This window comes from Hirundo rustica, assembly GCF_015227805.2.
Source record: "Hirundo rustica isolate bHirRus1 chromosome 1 unlocalized genomic scaffold, bHirRus1.pri.v3 SUPER_1_unloc_1, whole genome shotgun sequence".
NCBI classification, from domain to species: domain Eukaryota; kingdom Metazoa; phylum Chordata; class Aves; order Passeriformes; family Hirundinidae; genus Hirundo; species Hirundo rustica.
Window position 1 is genome coordinate 122,430 of NW_026690164.1, and position 27,907 is coordinate 150,336.

General features: G+C 59.3%; 1 protein-coding gene across 2 annotated transcripts; it reads left to right on the forward strand.

Moving 5' to 3' along the window:
* The first annotated feature begins 444 nt into the window (after positions 1-444).
* PUF60 (poly(U) binding splicing factor 60) lies at positions 445-27,889 on the forward strand. 2 transcript variants are annotated; one of them, XM_040091388.2, is made up of 11 exons: positions 445-513; positions 9,293-9,388; positions 11,679-11,768; positions 12,709-12,759; positions 16,873-17,034; positions 18,056-18,148; positions 19,313-19,526; positions 19,867-20,057; positions 22,522-22,657; positions 24,083-24,318; positions 27,067-27,889. In XM_040091388.2, exons 1-11 carry the CDS (start codon positions 487-489, stop codon positions 27,364-27,366), a joined length of 1,596 nt encoding a protein of 531 aa, XP_039947322.1. In that variant the 5' UTR covers positions 445-486; the 3' UTR covers positions 27,367-27,889. The 2 variants fall into 2 exon arrangements, with proteins under 2 accessions (XP_039947322.1, XP_039947323.1); XM_040091389.2 differs by lacking the exon at positions 12,709-12,759.
* Positions 27,890-27,907: the final 18 nt, after the last annotated feature.

Below are 27,907 nucleotides of genomic sequence, written 5' to 3' on the forward strand. Positions count from 1 at the left end.
CTCTCCTGCTCTCCTGGAGCCCGTCCAGGCCTGGAAGGGGCTCTGAGGTGTCCCTGGAACGTTTTCCTTGGCTGCGACCAAGGATCACCCGGTACCAGTCGGATTTAGCAGGGTTTACCCTGTTTTAGCCGGCATTTTAGCCGGTTTGAGCACGTTTTATCCTGGGCCCGGGCAGTTACAGCTCTGCCCGTGGCACCGGCAGCTTTGGACCTTCCCGAGGCCCCGGGCACTGCCGGCCCAGCAGTAGCCCGGGGCGCTGAGGGCCGCAGCAGCCGAGCTGGAGCCCTGCTCCCCCAGGATCAGGGCACGCCATGCCTCCCTTCCCTCCCCGGCCGCGGCACGCCATCTTGGCAGCCCCTCGGGTAACGTGACCCCTCCCCAGCTCTCGCGATACTTTCTGCCAGGAGAGCGGCCCTGAGCCGCGTTTCCCGCGCGCGCCGCGCGGAGCTCTCGCGAGAGTCGCGTGCTGCAGACGGGAAGGACAAGATGGCGGCGACAACGACGATGGCGCTGGTGAGGGGCGAGGGGCCGGGCCGGGGCGGCGGGGCCAGGCCAGGGGCGGCTTCTCGCGGGGCTCCTAGCGGTGTGGGGTAGAGGGGCGGCCGCCAAGGGGGTCCGCCGGGGCCCGCGGGGTGGAGTGGTGGCTTTGAGGGGACGGCGCCGCTTCTCGCCGGTTCTTCTTTTCTGGGCTCTTGTCCCGGCCTTCTCCCAGTGGGGAAGGTGTCGGTCTTCCCCCGCTCCGACCCCGCTGGGATGGGCAGCGGCTGTCCTCAGCCCTGCAGGGAGCGGCATCCCGCTGCCAGGGACCGCACGGGCCGCTGTTCTTGGGCCGCTGTCTCCAAATCCATCACTTTAAACGCTTTGTTCGGCTTCCCCTTCCGAACTGGCCTGTTTAGATTTTGGGCTAGGTTTCACAAATCCGCTCGTTTAAATGCTGTTTTCGGGCTCCCGTTCTTAAATCCGCCTGAGTTGCGTTTTGTGGGAGTTCTCTGTGGGATTTGGGACTTTTTTAGCGCTTTCCTGGATGGGCTGCGGCTGTGAGAGAGCAGGAATTTCTGGGTGGTTTTCCTGGGGCTGAGCGGTGCACAGCAGTGGGAGTGCTGGAGTTGTGTGAAGTGGAAATAGAGGCAGCCCGGGAATACCCCGGGGCTCCCCTCGTGACCCCCCAGATCTCACGGATTTGTGGCACAGCGGGAATTTATGGCTGGGCTTTTGCTGTTTCCCCGTTGTTGTTTTCATGGGAAATACGGGATTTCGCTGAGGGAGAGCTCTGGTTCCAGAGCAGCCCAGCCTTGCTCTGAGGGGCTGCTGCTGATCCCAGAAGGAAAACTGTGTCCTGGAGTTCCTTTAGTGAATTCACAGGCGTTGGTGCTCCCATTTGGGAGTAAATGTAAATAACCCTCACTTTGTTTCCTGCCTCGTCTTTCCTTACTCCATTGGATTTGGAAGTTTCCCAGGTCTGTGTTGGAAAGGGGGGGCCAGGTCTTGCTTAGTGAGGTCACCTGTGAGTCCACAGGGGATGGGAAGGAAACACCTGGCCTCAGAATTCCCACTTATCCTGTGGACATCCCTGCACAGGGATCCCCGGGTGTGGCGATTTCCTTTGGACACACCTGCCCGGGGGTCCCCAGGAGTGGGAATCCCTTTGGACACACCTGCACAAGGATCCCCAGGAGTGGGAATCCCTTTGGACACACCTGCACAAGGATCCCCAGGAGTGGGAATCCCTTTGGACACACCTGCACAAGGATCCCCAGGAGTGGGAATCCCTTTGGACACACCTTCACAAGGATCCCCAGGAGTGGGAATCCCTTTGGACACACCTTCACAAGGATCCCCAGGAGTGGGAATCCCTTTGGACACACCTTCACAGGGATCCCCAGGAGTGGGAATCCCTTTGCAACACCTGCACAAGGATCCCCAGGAGTGGGAATCCCTTTAGATACACCTGCCCGGGGATCCCCAGGAGTGGGAATCCCTTTAGACACACCTGCCCGGGGATCCCCAGGTGTGAGAATCCCTTTGGACACACCTGCACAAGGATCCCCAGGAGTGGGAATCCCTTTGGACACACCTGCACAAGGATCCCCAGGAGTGGGAATCCCTTTGGACACACCTGCACAAGGATCCCCAGGAGTGGGAATCCCTTTGGACACACCTTCACAAGGATCCCCAGGAGTGGGAATCCCTTTGGACACACCTTCACAAGGATCCCCAGGAGTGGGAATCCCTTTGGACACACCTTCACAGGGATCCCCAGGAGTGGGAATCCCTTTGCAACACCTGCACAAGGATCCCCAGGAGTGGGAATCCCTTTAGATACACCTGCCCGGGGATCCCCAGGAGTGGGAATCCCTTTAGACACACCTGCCCGGGGATCCCCAGGTGTGAGAATCCCTTTGGACACACCTGCACAAGGATCCCCAGGAGTGGGAATCCCTTTGGACACAGCTGCCCGGGGAACCCAAGGTGTGGGAATCCCTTTGGACACACCTGCACAAGGATCCCCAGGAGTGGGAATCCCTTTGGAATACCTGCACAAGGATCCCCAGGAGTGGGAATCCCTTTGGACACACCTGCAAAAGGATCCCCAGGTGTGGGAATCCCTCTCATAGGGTGGCAGGACAGGAGGAAATGGCCTGGTGGTTTTCCAGGGGAGGCTCAGGCTGGAATTCAGGAGGAATTCCTTTGAGGAAAGCCTGCTTGGGCCTTGGAGCTGCCCAGGGAGGTTTGGGTGCCCCTCCCTGGAGGTGCCCTGGGATGTGGTGCTCAGGGCTGGGAACAGGGTGGGGAGGGGTCCCAGGGTGGGGAGGGGTCCCAGGGTGGATTTGATTGCATGGAGGTGTTTCCCATGGATTTGATGGCGTGGAGGTGTTTCCCATGGATTTGATGGCGTGGAGGTGTTTTGTTTCCCCTGGATTTGATTGCATGGAGGTGTTTCGTTTCCCATGGATTTGATGGTGTGGAGGTGTTTCCCTTGGATTTGGTGGTGTGGAGGTGTTTCCCTTGGATTTGGTGGTGTGGCGGTGTTTCCCTTGGATTTGGTGGTGTGGAGGTGTTTCCCATGGATTTGATGGCGTGGAGGTGTTTCCCTTGGATTTGGTGGTGTGGAGGTGTTTCCCTTGGATTTGGTGGTGTGGAGGTGTTTCGTTTCCTGTGGATTTGATGGCGTGGAGGTGTTTTGTTTCCCCTGGATTTGATGGCGTGGAGGTGTTTCATTTCCCGTGGACTTGGTGGCGTGGAGGTGTTTCCCCTGGATTTGATGGCATGGAGGTGTTTCCCCTGGATTTGGTGGCGTGGAGGTGTTTCCCTTGGATTTGGTGGTGTGGAGGTGTTTCATTTCCCCTGGATTTGATGGCGTGGAGGTGTTTCCCTTGGATTTGGTGGTGTGGAGGTGTTTTGTTTCCCGTGGATTTGATGGCGTGGAGGTGTTTTGTTTCCCCTGGATTTGATGGTGTGGAGGTGTTTCATTTCCCGTGGACTTGGTGGCGTGGAGGTGTTTCCCCTGGATTTGATGGCATGGAGGTGTTTCCCATGGATTTGATGGCATGGAGGTGTTTCCCTTGGATTTGGTGGTGTGGAGGTGTTTCCCTTGGATTTGGTGGTGTGGAGGTGTTTCCCATGGATTTGATGGCGTGGAGGTGTTTCCCCTGGATTTGGTGGTGTGGAGGTGTTTCCCTTGGATTTGGTGGTGTGGAGGTGTTTTGTTTCCCCTGGATTTGATGGCATGGAGGTGTTTTGTTTTCCCTGGATTTGATGGCGTGGAGGTGTTTCCCGTGGATTTGATGGCGTGGAGGTGTTTCGTTTCCCATGGATTTGGTGGCGGGGAGGTGTTTTGTTTCCCATGGATTTGATGGCGTGGAGGTGTTTCCCTTGGATTTGGTGGTGTGGAGGTGTTTTGTTTCCCCTGGATTTGATGGCGTGGAGGTGTTTCCCATGGATTTGATGGCATGGAGGTGTTTCCCCTGGATTTGATGGCGTGGAGGTGTTTCGTTTCCCATGGATTTGATGGCATGGAGGCATTCCCAGCCTCAGTGATCCCGTGATGCCAGGAGCAGTGGGAATCACATCAGATGCACAGATCAGCTCTGCTGTTTCTGGGGTCCATCCTCCTAGCCCAGAGCGGCTGGTGAAGTTCCCCGGGATGGCTGGGGAGGATCTGTGGAATTCTATCCCACATTCCCCCCTTCCTCCTGACCCAGGGGGTTTGGAGAAGAGCCCGTGGTGTTTGCAGCAGCTCACCCTTCCCGGGACAGCTGTGCAGTGGGACAGAGCAGGGCCTGGGGGTGTGTGTGGAGTGCTCAGGGGATCTCTCCGTTCCTGGGCCGTGCCTTGGTGTTGGTGTTGGCTGTATGTTGAGCCTGGTCCAGGCGTGGGGCCCCTGCTGAGGGGATCTCGGCGCTCTGGGACGTCGGGTGGCACCGTGTCAGTGCTCTGATCATGCCCCCAGTTCAGTGTCCCCCTCATCTCTTGGGCTGGGACCTTCCCACATCCCTTGGCTGGTTTTCCTTTGCTGTCTCCTGACTCCTGGCAGCCTTTGGGCTCTCTGCACCCCTGGGAACGGGCACAATGTTCCGGGCACCTCACCAGTGCCATTTGGGAGAGTAAATCCTCTGTGGGGGCATTTTGGAGCATTGCCTGTTAGTGTCAGCCCTCCTGCGCTCACATCCGCTCCCTCGGCTGGCCTGGGTGGGTGGTCCTGCCCTGCAGGAGCGTGCGCTCTGCGCTGGGGGCTTCAGCAGCTGTGTCAGCCCCAGCTCCGATCCCTTGGCTGGGCTGAGCCGTTTGGCACAAGTCATTGGGGAGCCTGAGAGGCTCAGGCACGGAATGACGGAATCAAAGCCTGCTTTGGGACGGGAGCAGCGTTAAACCTCATCCAGTTCCACCCCTGCCCCGTCCCTGGGAGCGTTGGAGCCAGGCTGATCCGAGCTGTGATCCCTGCCCGTGGGTCTGGATGAGCTGTAAACCCCCTTCCCACCCAAACCGTTCCACGGTTCTGCTGTGGGAGCTGTGTGCTCACAAAGTGCTGCAGAAAGGGCCGGTCTGGGGAGGTTTTGATTCCTGCCCGTCTCCAGGAGCACAACGGGGAAGGGCTGGAGTAGCTGTGGATGTGCCCCATGCTCTGGGCTCTGCAGGTGCCAGCAGTAACTGCCAGCACGGCTGTTCCCAGGTGGGAAGGAGCATTCCGTGGGTGGGGGAAAGGAGTTGCTAAAGCCATTGAGGGGTACTAAAGATTACCATGCCCACAAGGGCCTCCAGAATTCCAGTGGAATCTTCAAGGGCTTGGATGGAAAATAGGGACAAACTACTGAGATGTGATTGTGTCCACCAGGAAGGGCTTTCCCTGGACACTCAGCTGCTCTAGAGGAATTTCTTTCTGGAGAGTGGTAAGGCCGTTGGAAGGGGGCTGCTGCTCGAGGTTTGAAGTTCCCATCCTTGGAGGTGTCCAGGGAACATGGCACTCGGTGCTCTGACGTGTGGGATGATGAGGTGGGGGTCAGTCACAGGTTGGACTCTGATCTTGGCGTCTTTTCCAGCCTCTGTGATCCCGGGATTCTGTGCTGCTGGTGCTCTCGGGATGCGGTGTGGAAGGACTCTGCTCAATTCCTGTTCCTCTCTCAGGGAGATGGAGCAGGGATGGAGCCAAGTGCCCTGGCCGTGTGCTTCATCCTTCCTTTTTGCACTTCTGTCTCCTTGAATCCTGCTGTGATTCGCTGCTTGTGGTTCCCAAATAAACAGGATTCTGTCCTTTTGGTGTGTTTATACTTCAGAGAGGTTCTCAGCCCTGTAACAAATTTCCAGGAATGTTTCTGAGCTTCCAGAGTTCAAACTCCCTCAAAGGGCCCAGCTGTGCTCAGACGCTGGAATAGCAGCAGGAATCCAGTTTCCCATTTATTCCTTTCCAAAGAAGCTGCTGTTCTGCTTCCTCTACCAGCTTTTCTCGAGTTCTTCTCCCTCTTTCCTCACTTCCTTCTGGCTGTTGCGGGATGTGGGGATAAGGCTTCAGGGGAGGAGCCTGAGCGCAGAGCCCCCGGGAGCCGAGCTGAGCCGTTCCTGGGAGCAGAGTTATCCCGGCGTGCCTGGAAAGAGCAGAGCAGCAGTCGGGGCTCTCTGAGCACCAGGGTGGAGGTTGGGGTGGTGCTGCTCCCCAGGGATCCTGGAGTGACAGGGTGATGGTGTTCCTTGGGGAGCAGTCCATGGTGAGGGATATATGGTCAGGAATTCCTGTTGGAGCCATGCTGGTGGCCAGCAGAGATCGCTCCTGGGTCTGTGGGTTATTCCCAGACAGATTTGTGCTGGCAGAGAGGCTGCAGCCAGCGGTGCCTGGGTGCTCCTGGGCACTGCCGGGTCCTTTCAGTCTCAGCTTTGCTCTCTGTGCTGGGGCTGGGATGTTCCAGAGCAGTGTCTGAAAGCTGTGTCTGTTAACGAGCCCAAATACGTAAATTATGTTAAACTCAGCCGTGCAATGATCTGGGTTTGGAACAATCGCAACAGATTGTGACTTCTTTATTTTGAATAGTTCCACTCGGCAGCCTTAAACTCTGTTCTTCTCCTCACACATCTCAGAGCTCCTAAACTGGAGTAACTGAGTTTTTAAAGCCAGAGGAGATGGAAGCAGCAGTGGGAAAAGGGTTTGTGGACTTGGAAATTGGCTGGGGAGAGCTCTGGGCCCGAGTGTCCAGCGGCAGAGACGTGGCAGGGGACAGGGACAGCTGCTGACAAACAGGGCTTCAGCCAGGTGGGAAAGGACAAGAAGGATTTTTTAAAGTAATTTATTGGTTCTTCCATGTTCAAAATGAATCTTGGAGGTGAGGGAACCTTCTTTTATAAACGCTTCAGCATTTCTGGGTTGTGTTTGTGGCCGGGGGAGGTGGCATTTGGGGACATGGTCACTGCTGGCCTTGGCAGTGCTGGGGTGGGTTGAGCTTGTTGGGCTGTGAGGGCTTTTCCAATCTCAGCAGTTCCATGATTCCATCTCACCTTGCTGCTCTTGTTTTCCGCTCGGGTGAGGCTCTGTGCGTCCATGGCTCTGTGCGCTCCTGGCTCTGTGCGCTCGTGGCTTTGAGCACTGGGCTTTGCCAGTTTGCAGCTCCAGTGCCTCTGCTCCTGTGTCAGCTCCCTCTTGGTGTTCCCTGTGTTCCAGTCCAGCCATGGACTTCTGAAGGGACCAGGGAAACAACTGCAGCTCTGGATGCTGTCCAGACACCTGCAGAACAGGATTTTGTGTTGGGAGGATTTGTTTTTGTCTGCTCCACGTTCACTGATCCTGGAGGATGCTCACAGCCCCCACAGGATGCTGGAGGCTGCACAAACCCAGGACAAACCCGCAAACTCTTATTCTTGCTGTAAAATAAGAGGCAGATGATTGAGGATCTATCCTGGAATGCTGGGGTGGGAAGGGAAGCTGTGTCTGCCCCTGGATCCCTGGCAGTGTCCAAGGCCAGGCTGGATGGGGCTTGGAGCAGCCTGGGATAGTGGAAGGTGGCGCTGCCCATGGCAGGGGGTGGAATGGGATGAGCTTGAAGGTCCCTCCAACCCAAACCCTTCCATGATTCCGTGACAATCCAGGAGAAGCTTCGCTTTTGGTATGGGAAAAGCTTCAGGTCTTGGTTCCTGCTCTGAACAGAAGTTTTTCCATGTTTCTTTTACTCGGAGCAAAGGCTTCCCACAGGAGCATGTCCAGGACCACGGGCTGGGGTTTGTCCCCGCTGGATTTGGGTGCTTGACGGGAAGTGTGGAGTTGAGAGAAGGAACCAGCTGTGTTTTGATGGCTGGTGCCACCAGCACCCACATGGACACCGGAGGCAGGGCCACGTCCCGCTGCCGGGGCTGAGCTGGGTGGGATTGCCGGGCTGGAATCATGGCCCTGCAGTGCCTTCACTGGGATGCTGAATTGCTGGAATCAGTCCTGGTCCCAGCAGTGGGATCACCGTGCTGGAGTCAGTCCTGGTCCCAGCAGTGGGATCCATGGTTCCAGCAGTGGGATCCATGGTCCCAGCAGTGGGATCACCGTGCTGGAGTCAGTCCTGGTCCCAGCAGTGGGATCCATGGTTCCAGCAGTGGGATCCATGGTCCCAGCAGTGGGATCACCGTGCTGGAGTCAGTCCTGGTCCCAGCAGTGGGATCCATGGTTCCAGCAGTGGGATCCATGGTCCCAGCAGTGGGATCACCGTGCTGGAGTCAGTCCTGGTCCCAGCAGTGGGATCCATGGTTCCAGCACTGGGATCACCATGCTGGAGTCAGTCCTGGTCCCAGCAGTGGGATCCATGGTTCCAGCAGTGGGATCCATGGTCCCAGCAGTGGAATCACCGTGCTGGAGTCAGTCCTGGTCCCAGCAGTGGGATCCATGGTTCCAGCACTGGGATTGCTGTGCTGGAGTCAGTCCTGGTCCCAGCAGTGGGATCCATGGTTCCAGCACTGGGATTGCTGTGCTGGAGTCAGTCCTGGTCCCAGCAATGGGATCCATGGTTCCAGCAGTGGGATCCATGGTCCCAGCTGTGGGATCACCGTGCTGGAGTCAGTCCTGGTCCCAGCAGTGGGATCCATGGTCCCAGCAGTGGGATCCATGGTCCCAGCAGTGGGATCACTGTGCTGGAATCTTAGTTCCTGAGGGCTGGAGTGGGACTTTAGACAAGGGCTTGGAGTGACAGGACAAGGGGGAATGGCTCCCACTCCCACAGGGCAGGGTTAGATGGGATTTTGGGAAGAAATCCTTCCCTGTGAGTGGTGAGGCCCTGGCACAGGCGCCTACAGCAGCTGTGGCTGTCCCTGGATCCTTGGCAGTGCCCGAGGCCAGGTTGGACAGGGCTTGGAGCAGCCTGGGGCAGTGGAAGGTGTCCCTGCCATGGCAGGGAGTGGGACTGTGTGAGCTCCTTCCAAATCATTCCTTGAGCCTATGATCTGGGAAAGTTTCAGAGAAGGTTTCAAAATGAGAACTTGAGGAAGCTAGTCAGCAGAACTGGGAGGAAAACACCGGTGGGAACATTAGACAGTGGGTCTGTTGAGGGGATGGAGATGATGTGAGCAGGGATTAGGGATTATCTGATGGTCTGTTCACACAAAACGTGCTTGGAGAACTCTCTAAGTGTCCCACACATCCCTTGGTTTGTCCAGTTGCTGGGATGGCTCTTCCTGCAGGGAATGGCAGGAATGTGAGCTGGTTTTCCTGACACACAGCTTGGTTTGGGAAGGGTTTTTAGCCAATTCTGACATGAAGTGCTTTGGTTTTGTGGGAAGGAAGAGACGGGTCACTCCTGTGAGAGTTTTTCCTGAGCATTTTCTGTTTCCGTAGGGTACAGAGTCCATTAAGATGGAAAACGGGCAAAGCACGGCAGCAAAGCTGGGGCTGCCCCCTCTCACCCCAGAGCAGCAGGAAGCTCTTCAGAAAGTGAGTAAAAGTGGGGATTTGCTTTTTGGGGAGTGGTGTTCGTGTTTTCAATGAGCCTCTGTCACTGGTGGGGCCAAAGGGGGCTCACCCCCAGATCTCTGGGATCGTGGCCACGCTGGAGGGTCCCACAGTCACCTTTGGGTCCGGGAATTACTTGGTTTGGTTTAGAGTTCATGGACACTTTTGAGAGCACGATGGGGAATTGCTGTCATGGTGGGTGAGAGTGGGTTTCATTTAAAAAGTAAATCAGTCCAGAAAAATGGCACCCTAAGTCAGACGGGAATTCTGAGCTAGGGTGTGCCACAGAGTCACTGAGGAGCAGCTGCTGCTCCACGAGGACTGGAATTGGGATCTGCTCCAGCTGCCCTCTCACTGTCCCCACCAGAACACATCCCAGCGTATCCCTGTCCTCAGGAGGCTCCATGCGGCTGTCCCCCCCCCGTGCCCTCACGGCTGTCCCCCCCGGTGCCCTCACGGCTGTCCCCCCCCGTGCCCTCACGGCTGTCCCCCCCCGTGCCCTCACGGCTGTCCCCCCCATGCCCTCACAGCTGTCCCCCCCGGTGCCCTCACGGCTGTCCCCCCCCGGTGCCCTCACGGCTGTCCCCCCCCGTGCCCTCACGGCTGTCCCCCCCCGTGCCTTCACGGCTGTCCCCCCCCATGCCCTCACGGCTGTCCCCCCCATGCCCTCACAGCTGTCCCCCCCTGTGCTCTCACGGCTGTCCCCCCCAGTGCCCTCACGGCTGTCCCCCCCTGTGCTCTCACGGCTGTCCCCCTCTGTGCCCTCACGGCTGTCCCCCCCCCCATGCCCTCACGGCTGTCCCCCCCCCTGCCCTCACGGCTGTCCCCCTCCGTGCCCTCACAGCTGTCCCCCCCGTGCCCTCACAGCTGTCCCCCCCCGTGCCCTCACAGCTGTCCCCCCCCGTGCCCTCACGGCTGTCTCCCCGTGCCCTCACGGCTGTCCCCCCCCATGCCCTCACAGCTGTCCCCACCCCGTGCCCTCACGGCTGTCCCCCCCCCGTGCCCTCACGGCTGTCCCCCCCCATGCCATCACGGCTGTCCCCCCCCATGCCCTCACGGCTGTCCGCCCCATGCCCTCACGGCTGTCCCCCTCCGTGCCCTCACGGCTGTCCCCCTCCGTGCCCTCACGGCTGTCCCCCCCCGTGCCCTCACGGCTGTCCCATGCCCTCACGGCTGTCCCCCCCCGTGCCCTCACGGCTGTCCCCCTCCGTGCCCTCACGGCTGTCCCCCCCCGTGCCCTCACGGCTGTCCCCCCCCGTGCCCTCACGGCTGTCCCCCCCGTGCCCTCACGGCTGTCCCCCTCCGTGCCCTCACGGCTGTCCCCCTCCGTGCCCTCACGGCTGTCCCCCCCCCAGTGCCCTCACGGCTGTCCCCCTCTGTGCCCTCACGGCTGTCCCCCTCCGTGCCCTCACGGCTGTCCCCCTCCGTGCCCTCACGGCTGTCCCCCCCCGTGCCCTCACAGCTGTCCCCCCTGTGCCCTCACGGCTGTCCCCCCCCGTGCCCTCACGGCTGTCCCCGTGCCATCACAGCTGTCCCTCTGTACCTGGCGGCTGGCTCCTGCCCTCATTCCCTCTGGCTTCTCTGGAGCCCACGGGTGCGAACCCCCGTGTCCATTGCCAGGTTTCCGAAGCACACGCCTCAGACCCCTGGGTTAGATCCTGCCGCTCCCAAACACAGCCAGGGGTACCCGGGCTGGCTGTGTGTGTCCTGGGGAACGTAGGGATGAGGTTTGCCTTGGCACAGAGCCCCTGGGCTTTGCCAGGTTCGGACAGGACTGAGAGAAGCCCCAAGGGATCCTTGTGTGTGCAGGCAGAGGTGAAGCGTTCAGGGAGCAGAGCCAGGGAAGAGCTGGCGTGTTTGTGAGCAGATCCAGAGCAGGCCAGGTGTGCCGGGAGGGCAGAGCCCAGCCCAGGGTGGGCCGTGGGGAGGCAGAGCCCCTTCCCTCCTGCAGCCCCTGTGTGTGCAGACGCTCTCTGAGAGGAGAGGACTGAAGGAGGCCGTGCCCCGCCCCGGGCCCTGCAGGTAAGGGGCTGCGGCGGGACGCGAGGGCGGAAGAGGGGAACGCCGAGCTCCCGGTGCATGCTGCTTCCCTGCGCTGCCCCTCATGACGTCCTGCTGCGTCCCAGGGCCTGGAGCTGCCGGGGAGCTGCGGGCAGCGTCCCGGTGCTTAGGGATGGAGAGCGGAAGGTTCTGGGAGCTGTGGTGCGGAGCTAGGCGTTGTTCCCTGCCCCGCTGTGTCGTGCTGCCCCTACAGCCCCTGTTTGCCTTGCAGGCCAAGAAGTACGCGATGGAGCAGAGCATCAAGAGTGTGCTGGTGAAACAAACCATCGCCCACCAGCAGCAGCAGCTCACCAACCTCCAGGTGAGACCCCCCCTCCGAGCCGCTCCCTCTGCCTCGTGCTCCCCCCGACACGGTGGAGTTCTCAGGGCCCTCGGAACCAGAGCACAGCCCTGAGCCTGCAGCTCACCCAGGCACCCTGACCGACCTCGCAAATTGCCCGCAGATCTCTTTTGTTCCAAGAGGAAATGGTTAAAAATTCCTGTCCTGTTGGACATCCCTTCTTGAGATACAAGAAGCCAAAGACTTTGCCGTGGGTTTTGCTTCTGAGCCATGTTTAAGGTGGTGAAGGCAGAAGGGATCCTGGGAGCAGCGTCCTGTCACTATCTCCTCTGCCCGAGAGAGGGTCCCTGTGTCCCCGTGTCCCAGTGCTGCCCTGTTCCCCTCCCCTGCACCCAGGTGCTCTCAATTCTGGAGAAGTTCTGTTGGCTGTTCCTGCTTGTCCTGGAATGCCCGTACCGGGAGAACCCTTAACTGGGGTTTGGCCTCCCCTCCTTCAGAGGTTTCTGGAACAGGTCTCGCTGCCTTTGCTCAAAGTCGGGAAGCCCAAAAGAGAAGGGCATTTCCCGAGGAATCCCTGTGGATGTGCTCTCCCTGCCCGGCAGCTGAGGCCGTCCGGGGCTGTGCCTGGTTCTGAGGGTCTGCTCTAGTTGAGGGGCTCCTTTTAAATGCTGGGGGTGAATCAACGACAGCGGTTGCAGAGGTTACTATTGCCTTGAGTCCCCCCTGGGATCCCACCCTGCTTCCCGAGGCAGCGGCAGCAGCACAACCCCACCCTGGCCTGGTGGGACCGGACTCGGCAGGGTCCTGGCGCCGGACAGTCCTGGGGACCAGGCAGCGAGGGCCGAGGAAGGAGAGGCCTCTCCGCAGGTGCCCCTGTGCCGCCGCTCTGCTTGAGTTTGTACAAACAAGCCGTAGTATGCTCAGCTCCAACAGACTGAACTCTGTCTTTACTGTCTTTCAGATGGCAGCAGTGACAATGGGCTTTGGAGATCCTCTCTCACCTTTACAATCGGTCAATAGACATATTCACTTCTTCTGGGGCACTTGTCTTAGTCAGGGCCTAGCGTGGGGACGTTCGTAGTGGTGCCAATGCTCTTGTCCGCGCCCAGCGCAGCCCTCCCACATCCCCACCTGTACTGGACACGCCCAGGAGCAGAGCGAGGTGTCACTGCCCCGAGAAGACCCCAGGCTGTGCAGTCTGCGGGGACACTGCCACTCGGGGGCAAAGACAGCTTTAGATTTCCACCAGTTCTGAACACACCCGTGAAATTGTGGGAGCTGCATTTCTAGGGATGCTACAGTTCTGAGGTCCCGACCTAAAACTAACGGCCAAGGTAACTCACCAAGGGGCGACTTCTTGTGGAACGACCTCCCAGCGCCCGGAGCCGGCCGGTGCTGGGGAGGGCCGGGGTGCCGGAGGTTGGCAGAACGTGGCGTAGCCCAGGCTCAGGCTCTCTTTACTGTGCATGCTACAGACCAGGGCACGCTCCCAGTGCAGCAAACGCAGGATGGAAGGGACGGAACCGCGGGACTGGTCAGAGAACCTGTGTCACCCTTTGTGCCCGCTCTAACCAGAGGCCACAAAGAGCCGAATGACTTGGCATGATCCTTCCTCTCCTTTTCCCTAGAGTGTCCTGTGACTGCTCTCTGCACCTCAAGGTTCATTTGCACATTTTAAAATACCTCTCCGTCTTGCTGGAATGCGAAATTTGTGCCTGGTGTAAAACACAGACGGAGGTTTGAACTCCAAGAAAAAGGGCACTGAAGTGAAATCCCCAGTGTCCCTCCCCTGGCAGTGGGAGCCAGGATGGCTCTTCTGGGGCGGGGGAAGTTTGGGATAGAGCAGAGCAGCACGTCTTGGTGTGGATTTGGCAGAGATGGTGTCGGAGCCCTCATGCCCAGGAATTCCCCCCATCCCTGGAGCTGCTGCCTTGACAGCGGAACTCCGGCAGTTTGGCCTAAGTTGGATTTGGCTCATTCTCCCCAGCTGGGCGCAGCTGAGTTGGTGGCACAGGAAAGTTTTAATGGCTTATGAACCCCAGGGCACCGGGCTGTGACCCCTTTTCCTCAGCTGTTCCTCCCTCAGGAGTCACAGGTGGACACGGCCCAGGAGCAGGAGCCTGGTACAGTTCAGAGCAATCAGGTCATCCCATTCTTGGCAGCTGCTTCATCCCAGAGCCCATCAGAATGCACAAAGTGCAAACAGCACTTTTCCTGTTGCCAGGGTTCCCCGGCTCCTTTGTGGAGGCAGCGCAGCCTGAACTCCCTGAGCTCCGGGCCTCAGGGCCTGAGTTACAGCTTCCCGTGGGCTCAGAGCCCCTCCACGTGTCACAGGGCGAGGTTCCCACGTCCCTTCAGCATCCCCTGCTGTCGCTGTGTCACGGCTGATGCTTGTGGCGAGGGCTGTGCATCACCTGCTTTGATTACAATGATTACAAGAGCACCCCAAAGCGGGGGTTTGGCCTGTCCTTGAACAACCTCCCAAATCCCTCTAGAGCAGCACTGCACAGCTGCAGGTGGAGGCTGCTGCCTGGCTGAGGCTCCAGGTGCTTTCCCACGTTACAGGAGAAGGAGGAGGCACAGGGGACAGTGAAATCAGCCTGGAGGCTGCTGAGGGCAGTGAGGTGCCCTGACCCGTGCTGAGCTCAGGGCACATCCCCCCCCTGGCTGCTCCTGTTGGTGACCCAGGGACACCCGGAGCCAGCACGGCCCATCTCAGCTCTGCCTTCTGCACCTCCAAAATCCCGGGGTTCTTGAGGCTGGAAAAGACCTCCGAGGTCACCGAGTCCAACCCGTGCCTGATCCCCACCAGCCCAGAGCACTGAGTGCCACATCCAGGTGTTCCCTGGACACCTCCAGAGATGGGGGCTCCACACCTGCCTGGGCAGCCCCTGCAATGCCTGACCACCATTTCCAGGAAGGAATTCTTCTTCTGTCTGAAATTCCTGAGTCCTCCTCACTCCCTCACCTCTCCTTCAGAGTCCTGTGGCAGGGCAAGGTGGGGATTTCCTCCTGCCTCCCTGGGACACCCAGCGTGACACTGGTGGTGGCCCCGACCCCCTAAATGGGTACTGCAGGCTGAGGGCCTTTCCTGCACCAGAGCTGGGAATGTGCTGGAGCACCCGGGAGACCGCAGGCGCTGTCCTGCATGTGCACGTGCCATAGTCCTGCCGGTCACAGCCTGCAGAGTAAAGAGAGCCCTGGCCCAGCCCTGCTGGGAAATCCTTGAGCCAGGCAAGGGGCAAGCTGGATGTCACCTCAGGAGCAGCAGCTGGGGCTGGATGTCACCACAGGAGCAGCATTTGGGGCTTGATGTCACCTCAGGAGCAACAGCTGGGGCTGGATGTCACCACAGGAGCAGCATTTGGGGCTTGATGTCACCTCAGGAGCAACAGCTGGGGCTGGATGTCACCACAGGAGCAGCATTTGGGGTTTAGTGTCAGCACAAGAGCAGCATTTGGGGCTTGATGTCACCTCAGGTGCAACAGCTGGGGCTTGATGTCACCTCAGGAGTAACAGCTTTGGCTGGATGTCACCTCAGGAGCAGCATCTGGGGTTTAGTGTCACCTCAGGAGCAGCATTTGGGGCTTGATGTCACCTCAGGAGCAACAGCTGGGGTTTAGTGTCACCTGAGGAGCAGCAGCTGGGGTTTAGTGTCACCTGAGGAGCAGCAGCTGGGGTTTAGTGTCAGCTCAGGGACAGAGTCTGGGGTGAGAGCAGTCCCTGTTTGCAGTGTCCTGTATGGAATGGCAGGAGTCCAACCCTCCCAGGTTGTTTCCTCCTGGGGCAGTCCTTGGCAGGTGCAGTGGGGAGCGGGAGTCCCTTGGGTGCAGGCTGTGTCCATGCTGCTGTGCCTGTCACGGATGAGCTCTCCCTCCTTTTGGGCTGCAGCATCCCCAGGCAGAGCTCCTGTGCCTGTTAGGACACCCCAGAAATCAGCCTTAAGAAGGCCCTGAGTGCTTCCCCTCTGCCCCAGGAGTCCCAGGCATGGCACAGCTTCTGTGCTCATTAGGACACCCCAAAAATCAGCCTTGAGAAGGCCCTGAGTGCTTCCCCTCTGCCCCAGGAGTCCCAGGCATGGCAGAGCTCCTGTGTTCGTTAGGGCACCCCAGAAATGGTCTCCTGAAGGCCCTGGTTGCAGCTCCTCTGCCCTGGGGGTGCTCAGAGCTCCCTGCTGCGGTGCTGGGCAGGGCCTGAGGCGTCACCTGCCGCTGCTGCACGTGCTCTGCACCAGCCTCTTCCTGCCCCAGGTGTGTCCCACCTGCCCCAGGTGTGTCCCACCTGCCCCAGAGCCCTCCCCTCACATGCAGGCAGTGACCCCTCTGGAGCCCCGTGGTGGGGCTGCTTCCCTCAGCAGCTCTAGAGCTGCTCTGGGGGTGACAGACACCAAGGACACACTGTGCTCTGCTTTTGGGATCCCTCCTGTAAGGAACAGCTGCATTTGTCTTGAGGACAGGTTTCCAGGCAGACGTAGGACACGGTAGCAGAAGGCCTCCGCGCGGCCCCCGCGCTTTGGGGCCGCACCAGTAGAGCCAGTGCCGCCAGGCAGGGATGAGTACTGGCACCACGCGCTTCCCGGGAGTCCCGCTGGGCCGTGGAAGCGTTTGGCTTCGCCGTAGAGCTGTGGAAGTGGTGCCCAGTGCTGGATCTCGGACTGCCGGGGGTGGGGGGAGGCTCTGGTGCCGGAGGGAGCGGGGGGAGGTTCCCAGTCCCAGTCCCTTGCTGCCGGGGAGGCCGGGGCGGGGGTGGGAGTGCCGATGGATCTCTGCTCTCCGGGGGGAGTGGGAGGGATTCTCCAGGATTCCCCAGAGCTGAGCCCTTTGCTGCCTGGAGGGGGAAGCTGCCCTAGAGCGAAGGGATTCCCTCCTCCTGCGGGTGCGGCTGGAGATGAGACCCGGCCGGAGGGGCCGAATCGTGTCTGCCCCAGGACGAGCCGGACTTTATCCGGGAGCGAGCCGGACGGATCCGCTCCAGCGCCCTGTGCAGCGAGCAGGGAAATCCTTCCGATCCGGGCCGTGCCAGAGCTGCCGCCAGGGCCGGCTCCCGGGAGGGAAGCAGGAGGGGAGGAGGCCCCGGTGGCCGCGGCCAGCCCGGCGCTGACCGGCCAGTCCTTGTCTCGCTACAGATGGCGGCTCAGAGGCAGCGGGCGCTGGCCATCATGTGCCGGGTCTACGTGGGCTCCATCTACTACGAGCTGGGGGAGGACACCATCCGCCAGGCCTTCGCCCCCTTCGGGCCCATCAAGAGCATCGACATGTCCTGGGACTCGGTCACCATGAAACACAAGGTGGGACGGGGGGACCCGGATGAGCTTTGGGGTCCTGTCCCAGCCAGCCCCTTGTGGGATTGCCTGGATGTGGCAGAGAGCGGGTGGGCTGTCCTGGGGAGGGGTGGGATTCCTCGGGGGCAGTGGGAGCCGGCGGTGACGCCCCAGCGTTTGATGACGCGTTCTGGGGTCTTCTGCAAGGACGTTTCTTTGAGCCACGTGTCCTAAACACGGAGTAACCGGCTTTGCAGAATTCTGGGTGGGATACTGGGAGGAAATTGCTCCCTGTGAGGGTGGCTTGGCCCTGGCACAGGGCACCCAGAGAAGCTGTGGCTGCCCCTGGATCCCTGGCAGTCCAAGGCCAGGCTGGATGGGGTTTGGAGAAACCTGGTCTAGTGGAAGGTGTGGAGCTGGATGGGCTCTAAGGTCCCTGGAACCCAAACCTTCCCATGAGTCTGATTCCCAGCCCTCAAGGAACATCCTCCTCCCTTCAAGGCTTTCTAAATGCAGTGGGAGAGAAAAGGGCTCCATCCCTGTGAAGAGCAGGCTCCTTTTAGCACTGGGGGTGAATGTTTGCAGCTCCCTGAGCTGCTTAGGGCAGGATTCCGTGGTGGGAGCCAGGGTGCATGGGGTGAAGTGCACGGAATCATAGAATCTCTGAGGTTGGTGCTGAGTGCCACATTCACTCATTCCTTGGACATCTCCAGGGATGGGGACTCAGCACCTCCCAGGGCGGCCCCTTCTGATGCCTCACCGCCCTTTCCATGAAGAGATTCCTCCTGATGTCCAGCCTGGAGCTCTGCTGGAAGTGCTGACGAGGCAGCAGCCCTCAGCTAGCTGGGGTTTTGCTGCAGGGCCTCAGAGTCCGAGAGGCTCCGGGATCAGGTGCCCCTGGGGGAGCCTCTGCAGGCCATTTTCTCCACAAGAAAATGCTTCTCTAAGGAATCTCCTTGGGCCACAAGCAGGAATCAGTGCAGTGGGAAGCAGTTCCACCTGCAGGCACTGAGCTGGAGTGGTTGACAGGAGTCTCCTCCCATCCCAGGGCTTTGCCTTTGTGGAATACGAGGTTCCCGAGGCCGCCCAGCTGGCCCTGGAGCAGATGAATTCTGTCATGCTGGGGGGAAGGAACATCAAGGTGAGTAAAGTGCCCGCGCTGAAAATTCCTGCCGCTCTTTTCCTGGGAATGACGGTTTCACGCCTGGAGGTGCTCCCCACAGTACTGTGATAGGGGAAGGAGCCTAAAGGCCGTTCCCTGATGGACCTCGATGTCCATTGTGGAGCACGGGGTGGCTCTGGATCCCTCCTCTCACAGGAGAGACCCCTGCCCTGAGTCCCACCTGGGACTGCAGGGACCCCGCTCGGGTTTCCCCACCCACACGTGGAATTCTCTTGAAGACAAAGCCAAGATGATTCTTTGTACCTTACATGGGGTGTCTGACACATCCTGAGCTTGTGCAGAGCCCATGGCCCAGGGTGTTTAGGAGCCCCTGAAGGAAAGGGGCAGGAGCACTGTGATTCGTTTGCAGAATCCTTCTCAGTGCCTGGAATTTGGTGATTGGCTTGTCAGGGACGGGGAATGTGCAGGGAGGAGGGAGCAGATCGCAGGGTCCCGGCAGTGCAGGCTGTTCCTGGGCCTGTCCCTCTGCTGCTGATGGGTTCCCCTCTGAGCTGTGCTGTGGTTTGCACGGGCAGGGAGGGCCAAGTGCTGCCCTGCTCCATGGATGGTCCGTATCACAGGATAATGGAGCTGTTCACATGGGAAAATCCTTCCCAGCTCATCACATCCAGTCTGTGACCTGTCCCCACCTCATCACCCAGCCCAGAGCACTGAGTGCCACATCCAGGCATTCCTTTGACATCTCCAGGGATGGGGACTCCAGCACCTCCTTGGGCAGCCCCTCCCAAGGCCTGAGCACTCTTTCCATGAAGTAATTCCTGCTGATGTCCAGCCTGAGCCTCCCCTGGCACAGCCTGGGGCTGTTTCCTCTTGTCGTGTCTCTTGGTCTTTGGGAGCAGAGCCCAAGCCCCCAGCTGTCCCCTCCTGTCAGGGAATTGTGCAGAGCCACAGTTGTGCAGAGACCCCTCTTCTCCAGGCTGAGCCCCTTCCCAGCTCCCCCAGCCTCTCCTGGGGCTCCGTTCCCTTTTCCCAGCTCCCTCAGCCTCTCCTGGGGCTTCAGGCTCTTTCCCAGCTCCCTCAGCCTCTCCTGGTTCTCCAGTCCATTCCCAGCTCCCCCAGCCTCTTCTGGGGCTCCGTTCCCTTTTCCCAGCGCCATTCCCAATCCCGTCCCTGTCCCTGCAGGTGGGGAGGCCCAGCAACATCGGGCAGGCTCAGCCCATCATTGACCAGCTGGCAGAGGAGGCCCGGGCCTTCAACCGCATCTACGTGGCCTCGGTGCACCAGGACCTGTCGGACGACGACATCAAGAGCGTGTTCGAAGCCTTTGGGAAGATCAAATCCTGCACCTTGGCCAGGGACCCCACGACAGGGAAGCACAAAGGCTACGGCTTCATTGGTACAGCCTCGTGAGCTGGGGCTTGGGGTTGGGTTTTCCACCCTGGGGAAATTCCCTGAAGTGGTAGGAATCGATTTGGAGCAGGCCGGGGCTGGAATTAGAAATACAATTTATAGCAGCTGCGAGGGGGGCGAGGCCCTGGCACGGGTGCCAGGGGAGCTGTGGCTGCCCCTGAATCCCTGGCAGTGCCCAGGCCAGGCTGGACGGGCGTGGGGCAGCCTGGCCTGGGGACGGGGACGGGGACTGGGTGGTGCTCAAGGTCCCTTCCACCCAAAGCATTCCGTAATTCCATGGCTGAGGAGCAGAGGGCTCGTTGGTGAGTGGGGGATCTCTCCTGCAGAGTACGAGAAGGCGCAGTCGTCCCAGGATGCCGTCTCCTCCATGAACCTCTTCGACCTGGGCGGGCAGTACCTGCGGGTGGGCAAGGCCGTGACGCCCCCCATGCCGCTCCTGACCCCCGCCACACCCGGGGGGCTCCCACCTGCAGCTGCCGTGGCTGCTGCTGCCGCCACGGCCAAGATCACGGCACAGGTGAGGTGGGGATGGTTCACGTGGGCACAGGTGAGGTGGGGATGGTTCACATGGGCACAGGTGAGGTGGGGATGGCTCAGGGGAGGCACAGGTGAGATGGGATGGCTCAGGGGAGGCACAGGTGAGATGGGATGGCTCAGGGGAGGCACAGGTGAGACGGGATGGCTCAGGGGAGGCACAGGGGCAGCTCAGAGTGCAGCACAGGTGAGACGTGGGGATGGCTCAGATGGGCACAGGTGAGATGTGGGGATGGCTCAGATGGGCACAGGTGAGATGTGGGGATGGCTCAGATGGGCACAGGTGCGATGGGATGGCTCAGGCGAGGCACAGGTGAGGTGGGGATGGCTCAGATGGGCACAGGTGAGATGTGGGGATGGCTCAGGCGAGGCACAGGTGAGGTGGGGATGGCTCAGATGGGCACAGGTGAGATGTGGGGATGGCTCAGGCGAGGCACAGGGACAGCACAGAGCGCTGCACAGGTGAGATGAGGATGGCTCAGGGGAGGCACAGGTGAGGTGGGGATGGTTCACATGGGCACAGGTGAGGTGGGGATGGCTCAGGGGAGGCGCAGGTGAGATGGGATGGCTCAGATGGGCACAGGTGACATGTGGGGATGGCTCAGATGGGCACAGGTGAGGTGGGGATGGCTCAGGCGAGGCACAGGTGAGATGTGGGGATGGCTCAGGCAAGGCACAGGTGAGGTGGGGATGGCTCAGGCGAGGCACAGGGACAGCGCAGAGCGCTGCACAGGCTGCCCAGTGAGGCTGTGGCCGCCCTATCCCTGGAAGTGTCCAAGGCCCTGGGACAGTGGGAGCTGTCCCTGCAAGGTCCCTCCCAGCACAAACCATTCCAGGATGCCGTGATTCCAGATCATACCCTGTCCCAGGATTTCACGTGTGGAAGCTTGTCCCCAGCACCTGGGGAGTCTGAGACACCAGAGTTTGGAGTGATGTAGCACAGCTGATGGGAGCTTCATTTCAAGAGCTGGAGAGAATTCCTAGTCTGGAAATCAAACCATCAGTGAGGGGAAAACAGTTGCAGGAGAGGCTGGAAGCAAGCAGGGGAGGACATGGAAGGGGGAGAGGGAGGAGAGCAGGAGCAGTTGTGTGAGCAGTGCTGTGGCTGAAGGTCCCACCTGCAGCAGGCTGGAACAGGCCTGGAATGGCTTTAGGCTGTTGGCAAATTGATCCAGAGCTTGAGTTCTCTGGTTTCATTTTCCTGAAGGAGCTTCTGGGTGGGAACACCAGGCGCAGATTCCCGTGGCTGTGCCCCCATCCCTGCTTTGGGCAGCAGGATCCCCCCATGGCACTGTAGCCCACAGAGAAAGAGAATTCCAGCACAGTTTGGGGATTTTCTCGGGCAGGAATTGCTGGTCAGTGCAGCCCCGGCTGCACTGCTGCGCTGCTGCTGCAGCGGAGCTGAGGCTCCAAAACGCTTTTTGGGGAACGTTTCCCTGAATCAAAGGTGGCGGGAGTGGGAGGAGCTGCCCCTCACGAGGAACTTGCAGGTCCCCAGGAAGGATTCCAGAGGTCTGGAAACCTCTGCAGTCCAGGGAGGGAGGGAGCTGAGGCATGGCTGGAATTACTTGGATCAGAATCCCTTTGGGAGAGAAGCAGGGCCTGTGGTGGAGCTGTGATCCAGACACGGATAAATCCTGCTGTCTGTCAAGGAATTGCAGGCTCTGCTCCTGTGAGGAGAGTGGCACTAAAGAGAGGGGAGCAGGGAGGAGGGAAAAGTCAGACTTGCGAGGAAGGGAAGGAATCAGCAGTACTGGGAGAAGTTTTTTAGCCACTTCAGTGAGAAGTGGAGGCAGCTGGTGACCAGTGTAGCCAGGAATTGCTGTGGTTTTGTTCCAGCACTTTCCCACTCCCCTTCTTTAGGAGCTTCATCTCCAGTGGAAACAGGAGTGGCCCTGTGGGCACTGGGAGCAGAGCCCTGGGATGGGATGGATCCCAAAGTTTGGGCATTTATGTAGAGGAGAGCTGGGAGCAGCAGCTTTGAGTCACAGATCCATGAATGTGTGGGAGTGGAGGGACAAAACCTTGGTTTTACGAGAATGCAAGGAAGAGAGGGAAGGGAGCAATTAAATCAGGACTACAGGGGCCTGGAAAGCAACAACAAACAAAACCGTGGGGGATGCTGGGGTGTGTTTTAGGCTTCCATGGAAGTGCTTATTGCTCAGCTGGATGTTCCTGCTGAAGGTTGTTGGAATTCCGGGCATCTGGAGTCAGGGTGTTTGTTGGGATTTGAGTTCCGGGAGAAGTTTTTTTTTTTCCAAGGTGCTTCAGAGTTTGTGTTTCCCTGCTGGGCTGGGTGACACCTTTACCTTCCCCAGCAGCGCTGGGAGCTCCTGGGAATGGGAATATCCGGCATTTCCCAGGTGTGGGACAGCTGGGCCTGGCTGGGTGCTCTGCAGGGAGTCCCTGGGGCAGGGCTGACCCGGGGTTTTCCGTGTGTCCCGCAGGAAGCCGTGGCAGGAGCCGCGGTGCTGGGCACGCTGGCGACACCGGGACTCGTGTCCCCTGCGCTGACCCTGGCCCAGCCCCTGGGGGCTTTGCCCCAGGCTGTGATGGCTGCACAGGCCCCCGGTGTCATCACAGGTGGGTGTCCTCCTCCTGGCACCTGTGTGTGTCCCCTCCTCCTGGCACCTGTGTGCATCCCCTCCTGGCACCTGTGTGCATCCCCTCCTGGCACCTGTGTGCATCCCCTCCTGGCACCTGTGTGTGTGCTTTGTCACCTGTGTGCTTCTCCTGGCACCTGTGTGTGTCCCCTCCTCCCGGCACCTGTGTGCATCCCCTCCTGGCACCTGTGTGTGTGCTTTGTCACCTGTGTGCTTCTCCTCCTGGCACCTGTGTGTGTCCCCTCCTGTCACCTGGGTGCTTCTCCTCCTGTCACCTGTGTCTGTCCCCTCCTGTCACCTGTGTGTGTGCTTTGTCACCTGTGTGCTTCTCCTGTCACCTGTGTCTGTCCCCTCCTCCTGTTACCTGTGTGCTTCTCCTCCTGTCACCTGTGTCTGTCCCCTCCTGTCACCTGTGTGTGTGCTTTGTCACCTGTGTGCTTCTCCTGTCACCTGTGTCTGTCCCCTCCCCTCCTCCTGTCACCTGTGTGTGTCCCCTCCCCGTGTCCCTTCTTCCTGGCACCTGTGTGTGTGCTTTGTCACCCATGTGCTTCTCCTCCTGTTATCTGTGTCTGTCCCCTCCTGTCACCTGTGTGCTTCTGCTGTCACCTGCACATCTGTCCCCTCCTCCTGTCACCCGTGTGTGCTCTGCCTCTTGTCCCTTCTCCACAGACGGCCTCTGTGCCTGGGGGCCCCTTGCAGCTGGAATCCTGCTCCTGCTCCTGCCTGGGGAGGAACTTGGATTTTTTGTGGATTAGTTTTGGTGTCCAGTAGATGGGACAGGCTGTGGGTTCCCAGCAGGAACACGTGGCGTGGCGGGGGAAAGGCTGGATAATTGGCACTGGGTGTCCCTGATCACTGCCCAGGTGTCACCAACCATCACCCAGGTGTCACCGACCATCACCCAGGTGTCACTGACCACTGCCCAGGTGTCACCGACCATCACCCAGGTGTCACTGACCACTGCCCAGGTGTCACCAACCATCGCCCAGGTGTCACCGACCATCACCCAGGTGTCACTGACCACTGCCCAGGTGTCACCGACCATCACCCAGGTGTCACTGACCACTGCCCAGGTGTCACCAACCATCACCCAGGTGTCACTGACCACTGCCCAGGTGTCACTGACCACTGCCCAGGTGTCACCGACCATCACCCAGGTGTCACTGACCACTGCCCAGGTGTCACCAACCATCGCCCAGGTGTCACTGACCACTGCCCTGGTGTCCCTGACCATCACCCAGGTGTCACTGACCACTGCCCAAGTGTCCCCAACCATCACCCAGATGTCCCCAGCCAGTGCCCAGGTGTCACTGACCATCACCTAGGTGTCCCCAACCATCACCCAGATGTCCCCAGCCAGTGCCCAGGTGTCACTGACCACCTTCCCGTCCCTGTGCCCTCCCAGGTGTGACCCCTGCCCGGCCGCCCATCCCGGTGACCATCCCGCAGGTTGGGGTTGTGAATCCCATCCTGGCCAGTCCCCCGGCCCTGGGGCTGGTGGAGGTCAAGAAGGAGAAGGAGGAGGAGGAGGTGTTCCAGGAGTCGGAGCGGCCGGAGATGCTGAGCGAGCAGGAGCACATGAGCATTTCGGGCAGCAGCGCCCGGCACATGGTCATGCAGAAGCTGCTCCGCAAGCAGGAGGTGAGGCCGGGCCGGCGGCGGCTGCCACCTGTGTGCGGGGGCCTCGGGGCGCTCAGGGGCGTTCCTTTACCTGGGCCTGGAGTGCCAGGACAAGGGGAAGTGTCACCGAGACACACAAAGCAGTCACACGCAGACAAGAGATTTCGCAAGGCAGAGGTCCTTCCGAACCAGCTCACAGCTGAGAGAGCGGAGAGAAGAGAACCCCTTTGTTTATTTCTTTTTATACATTTGTGGGTCTAGCAGAAGATTGGCTTTTTGGGGTTTCCACCCCTCAGCCTCAGTGGCCAGACCAGTTGTCAGTTACAATTGTTTTCAGGTTAGAAATATGCAAACAAAGGACAGAGAATGAAAAACAAAGGATTTGTTTATGTTACATCTGTGAGAAAAGGTAGAAAACTGCTCTTAATATTGTACAATAACTAAAAAGATCTGACTCCATTTAAGAAAATCAAAAGGCTCAGAAAAACCAGGCTAACAGGGAAGGGGTTTCCCCTGCCAGCGGGCAGGGATGGATGGGGTTTGGGAATAAATCCTTCCCTGTGAGGCTGCAGCTGCCCCGTCCCTGGAGTGTCCGGGCTGGAACAGGGCTTGGAGCAGCTGGGGATCCTGGAAGGTGTCCCTGCTGTGGCAGGGGTGGGACTGGATGGGTGTTCAGTCCCAGCATCCCAAACCATCCTGGGATCCCGTGATCTTCCCCAAGTCCCGTGGAGGGCTCAGAGCCAGCCCTGGTGAGGTGTCTGTGACCAAACTCTGCCCCTGGTGTCACTGAATCAAACCCTGGTGGCCTTTGGGCTGGCACAGGCCAGCCCAATCTATCCCAAGGGCCAAGTTTTCCTTTTCCCCACAACATTCCAGAGCGGGGAAGAGCTGAGTCCTGAATCCCAGAGGAGCCCCAGTCTGGGTGACAGGCTGGGCGTTGGTCACAGGTTGGACTCGCTGGTCTGGGAGCTCTTTTTCTACCTTAATGGATTCTGTGGAGCCCTGAGGTGTTCATCACACAGGATTTCATGAGAATTGCAAGTGAGGGAGAGGACAAGAATGAGGGATGGAAAAAAAACATTAAACAGAACAGTGGATTCACGGATTTTTGTTGGAGGGGGGTTTGGTGATCTTGCCTGGGCATTGTCCAGTTTGTTCCTTTGCTGCAGTTCCCTGACAGATTTCCTGAGCTTTGATAGGGAATCTACAATGTTTCTTCCCCATTTGCTGATGGGGACAATGCTGGCAGCATTCCCTAAGGAATGAGTGTTCCCTGCACTTCCCAAGGGTGCCTGGCATCATTTCCCTGAGGAATGAGGGTTCCCTGCACTTCCCAAGGGTGCCTGGCAGCATTCCCTAAGGAATGAGTGTTCCCTGCACTTCCCAAGGGTGCCTGGCAGCATTCCATAAGGAATGAAGGTTCCCTGCACTTCCCAAGGGTGCCTGGCAGCACTCCCTAAGGAATGAGTGTTCTCTGCACTTCCCAAGGGTGCCTGGCATCATTTCCCTGAGGAATGAGGGTTCCCTGCACTTCCCAAGGGTGCCTGGGAGCATTCCCTAAGGAATGAAGGTTCCCTGCGCTTCCCAAGGGTGCCTGGGAGCATTCCCTAAGGAATGAAGGTTCCCTGCACTTCCCAAGGGTGCCTGGCAGCATTCCCTGAGGAATGAAGGTTCCCTGCACTTCCCAAGGGTGCCTGGCAGCACTCCCTAAGGAATGAGGTTCCCTGCACTTCCCAAGGGTGCCTGGCAGCACTCCCTAAGGAATGAGGTTCCCTGCACTTCCCAAGGGTGCCTGGCAGCATTCCCTGAGGAATGAGGTTCCCTGCACTTCCCAAGGGTGCCTGGCAGCATTCCCTGAGGAATGAGGTTCCCTGCACTTCCCAAGGGTGCCTGAAGTTAAACACACCTTTGAGCCCCAGCAGCCACAGTCTCTGTCACGACCATCTTTCCCAAAGACTCAATCCGTGGCACAGCCTGGCTTGGGAAAAGCTGAGCAGAGCTAATCAGTCTTATTTAAGGTTTAAGGAAATTTAAAACCACCAAAACCCAAAATTTGTCTTTTTCAATAAAACGCTCCATCCCAAACTGTTTGGAATTCTGAGCCTACAAGTGCCCTTGATTTGGGCTGCGAGGAACAGCCGCAGGAAACATTTTCACGTGGAGCCTGGACTGCCCCAGGTGTGCCCAGGTGTGCCAGGGCCAGGTGCACGGAACAGCCTGCCCAGAGCCGTGGTGGAATTTCTATCCTTGAAGGTATCCAGAGGCCACCTGGACGTGGCCCTGGAGCTCAGGAGCTCCAGGTGACTTCCAGCTGTCCCTCCTGAGGTGCCCAGGGGCTCAGTCAGGGAAGGGCTGGGTGCAGCTCTGTCACCTCCCTGTGTGTCCTCTTGGGAGCACCCAGAACACCTGGGAATCCTTCAGCTGTGCTGGGAGGGGAGGAAAGGAAAACAGAGAGAATTGTGACAGAACTGAGGAATTGTTGGGGAAAAGCCAAAAACACCCGGATGGCAGCAGCAGGGGGAAAATGAGAGTGGTGCCCAAGGCTCACTGCTTCCAGGCCATATCCCAGGGGAGGGCACACAGCATTCCCAGCCCAGGGGAATTCTGATCCAGGGGAGTTCTGACCCAGGGGCCAGCCAGCAGCAAACAGCTCTGGAAACTCAGTGACTCTCCCTGAGAACCTGAGCCATCAGGTTCAGGCCAGCCTGGGGTGCTGGGTGCGTCCTCTGCGTGTCTCCGGGCGTTAATTCCCTCATCCCTTCCCTGCAGTCCACGGTGATGGTGCTGCGGAACATGGTGGATCCCAAGGACATCGACGACGACCTGGAGGGAGAGGTGACGGAAGAGTGCGGCAAGTTCGGGGCCGTGAACAGGGTCATCATCTACCAGGAGAAGCAGGGCGAGGAGGAGGACGCCGAGATCATCGTCAAGATCTTTGTGGAATTCTCCATGGCCTCAGAGACTCACAAGGCCATCCAGGCGCTCAACGGGCGCTGGTTCGCGGGCAGGAAGGTGGTGGCCGAGGTCTACGACCAGGAGAGGTTCGACAACAGCGACCTCTCGGCATGAACTGCATCCCATGGCTGGGCTGGGATCTGGGGAATGGCCCAGCTCTGATCCCAGGGCTTGGATCTGGGGAATGGCCCGGCTCTGATCCCAGGAATTGGATCTGGGGAATGGCCCAGCTCTGATCCCAGGGCTTGGATCTGGGGAATGGCCCAGCTCTGATCCCAGGGCTTGGATCTGGGGAATGGCCCAGCTCTGATCCCAGGGCTTGGATCTGGGGAATGGCCCAGCTCTGATCCCAGGGCTTTACTGGGCTTGGCTTCTGGGAATTGGTCCAACTCTGATCCCAGGGCTTGGCCAAGCTCAGATTTGGGAAATCAGCCCAGCTCTGATCCCAGGGCTCATCCCAACTCTGTTCCAAGGAATTGGCCAAGCTGTACTCCAGGGACTGGCCCTGTCCCCTCTGCCTCCCGGGATTTTTGTAGCCAGTGTGTAAAGGACATTCCAGGACATTCCAGGGCAGGCACAGGGATCTGGTGCCTGGGGAGTTGACATAAAAACACAAAGAAAGCTGGTGTCACCTGTGTGTGTGTGTGTGTGTGTG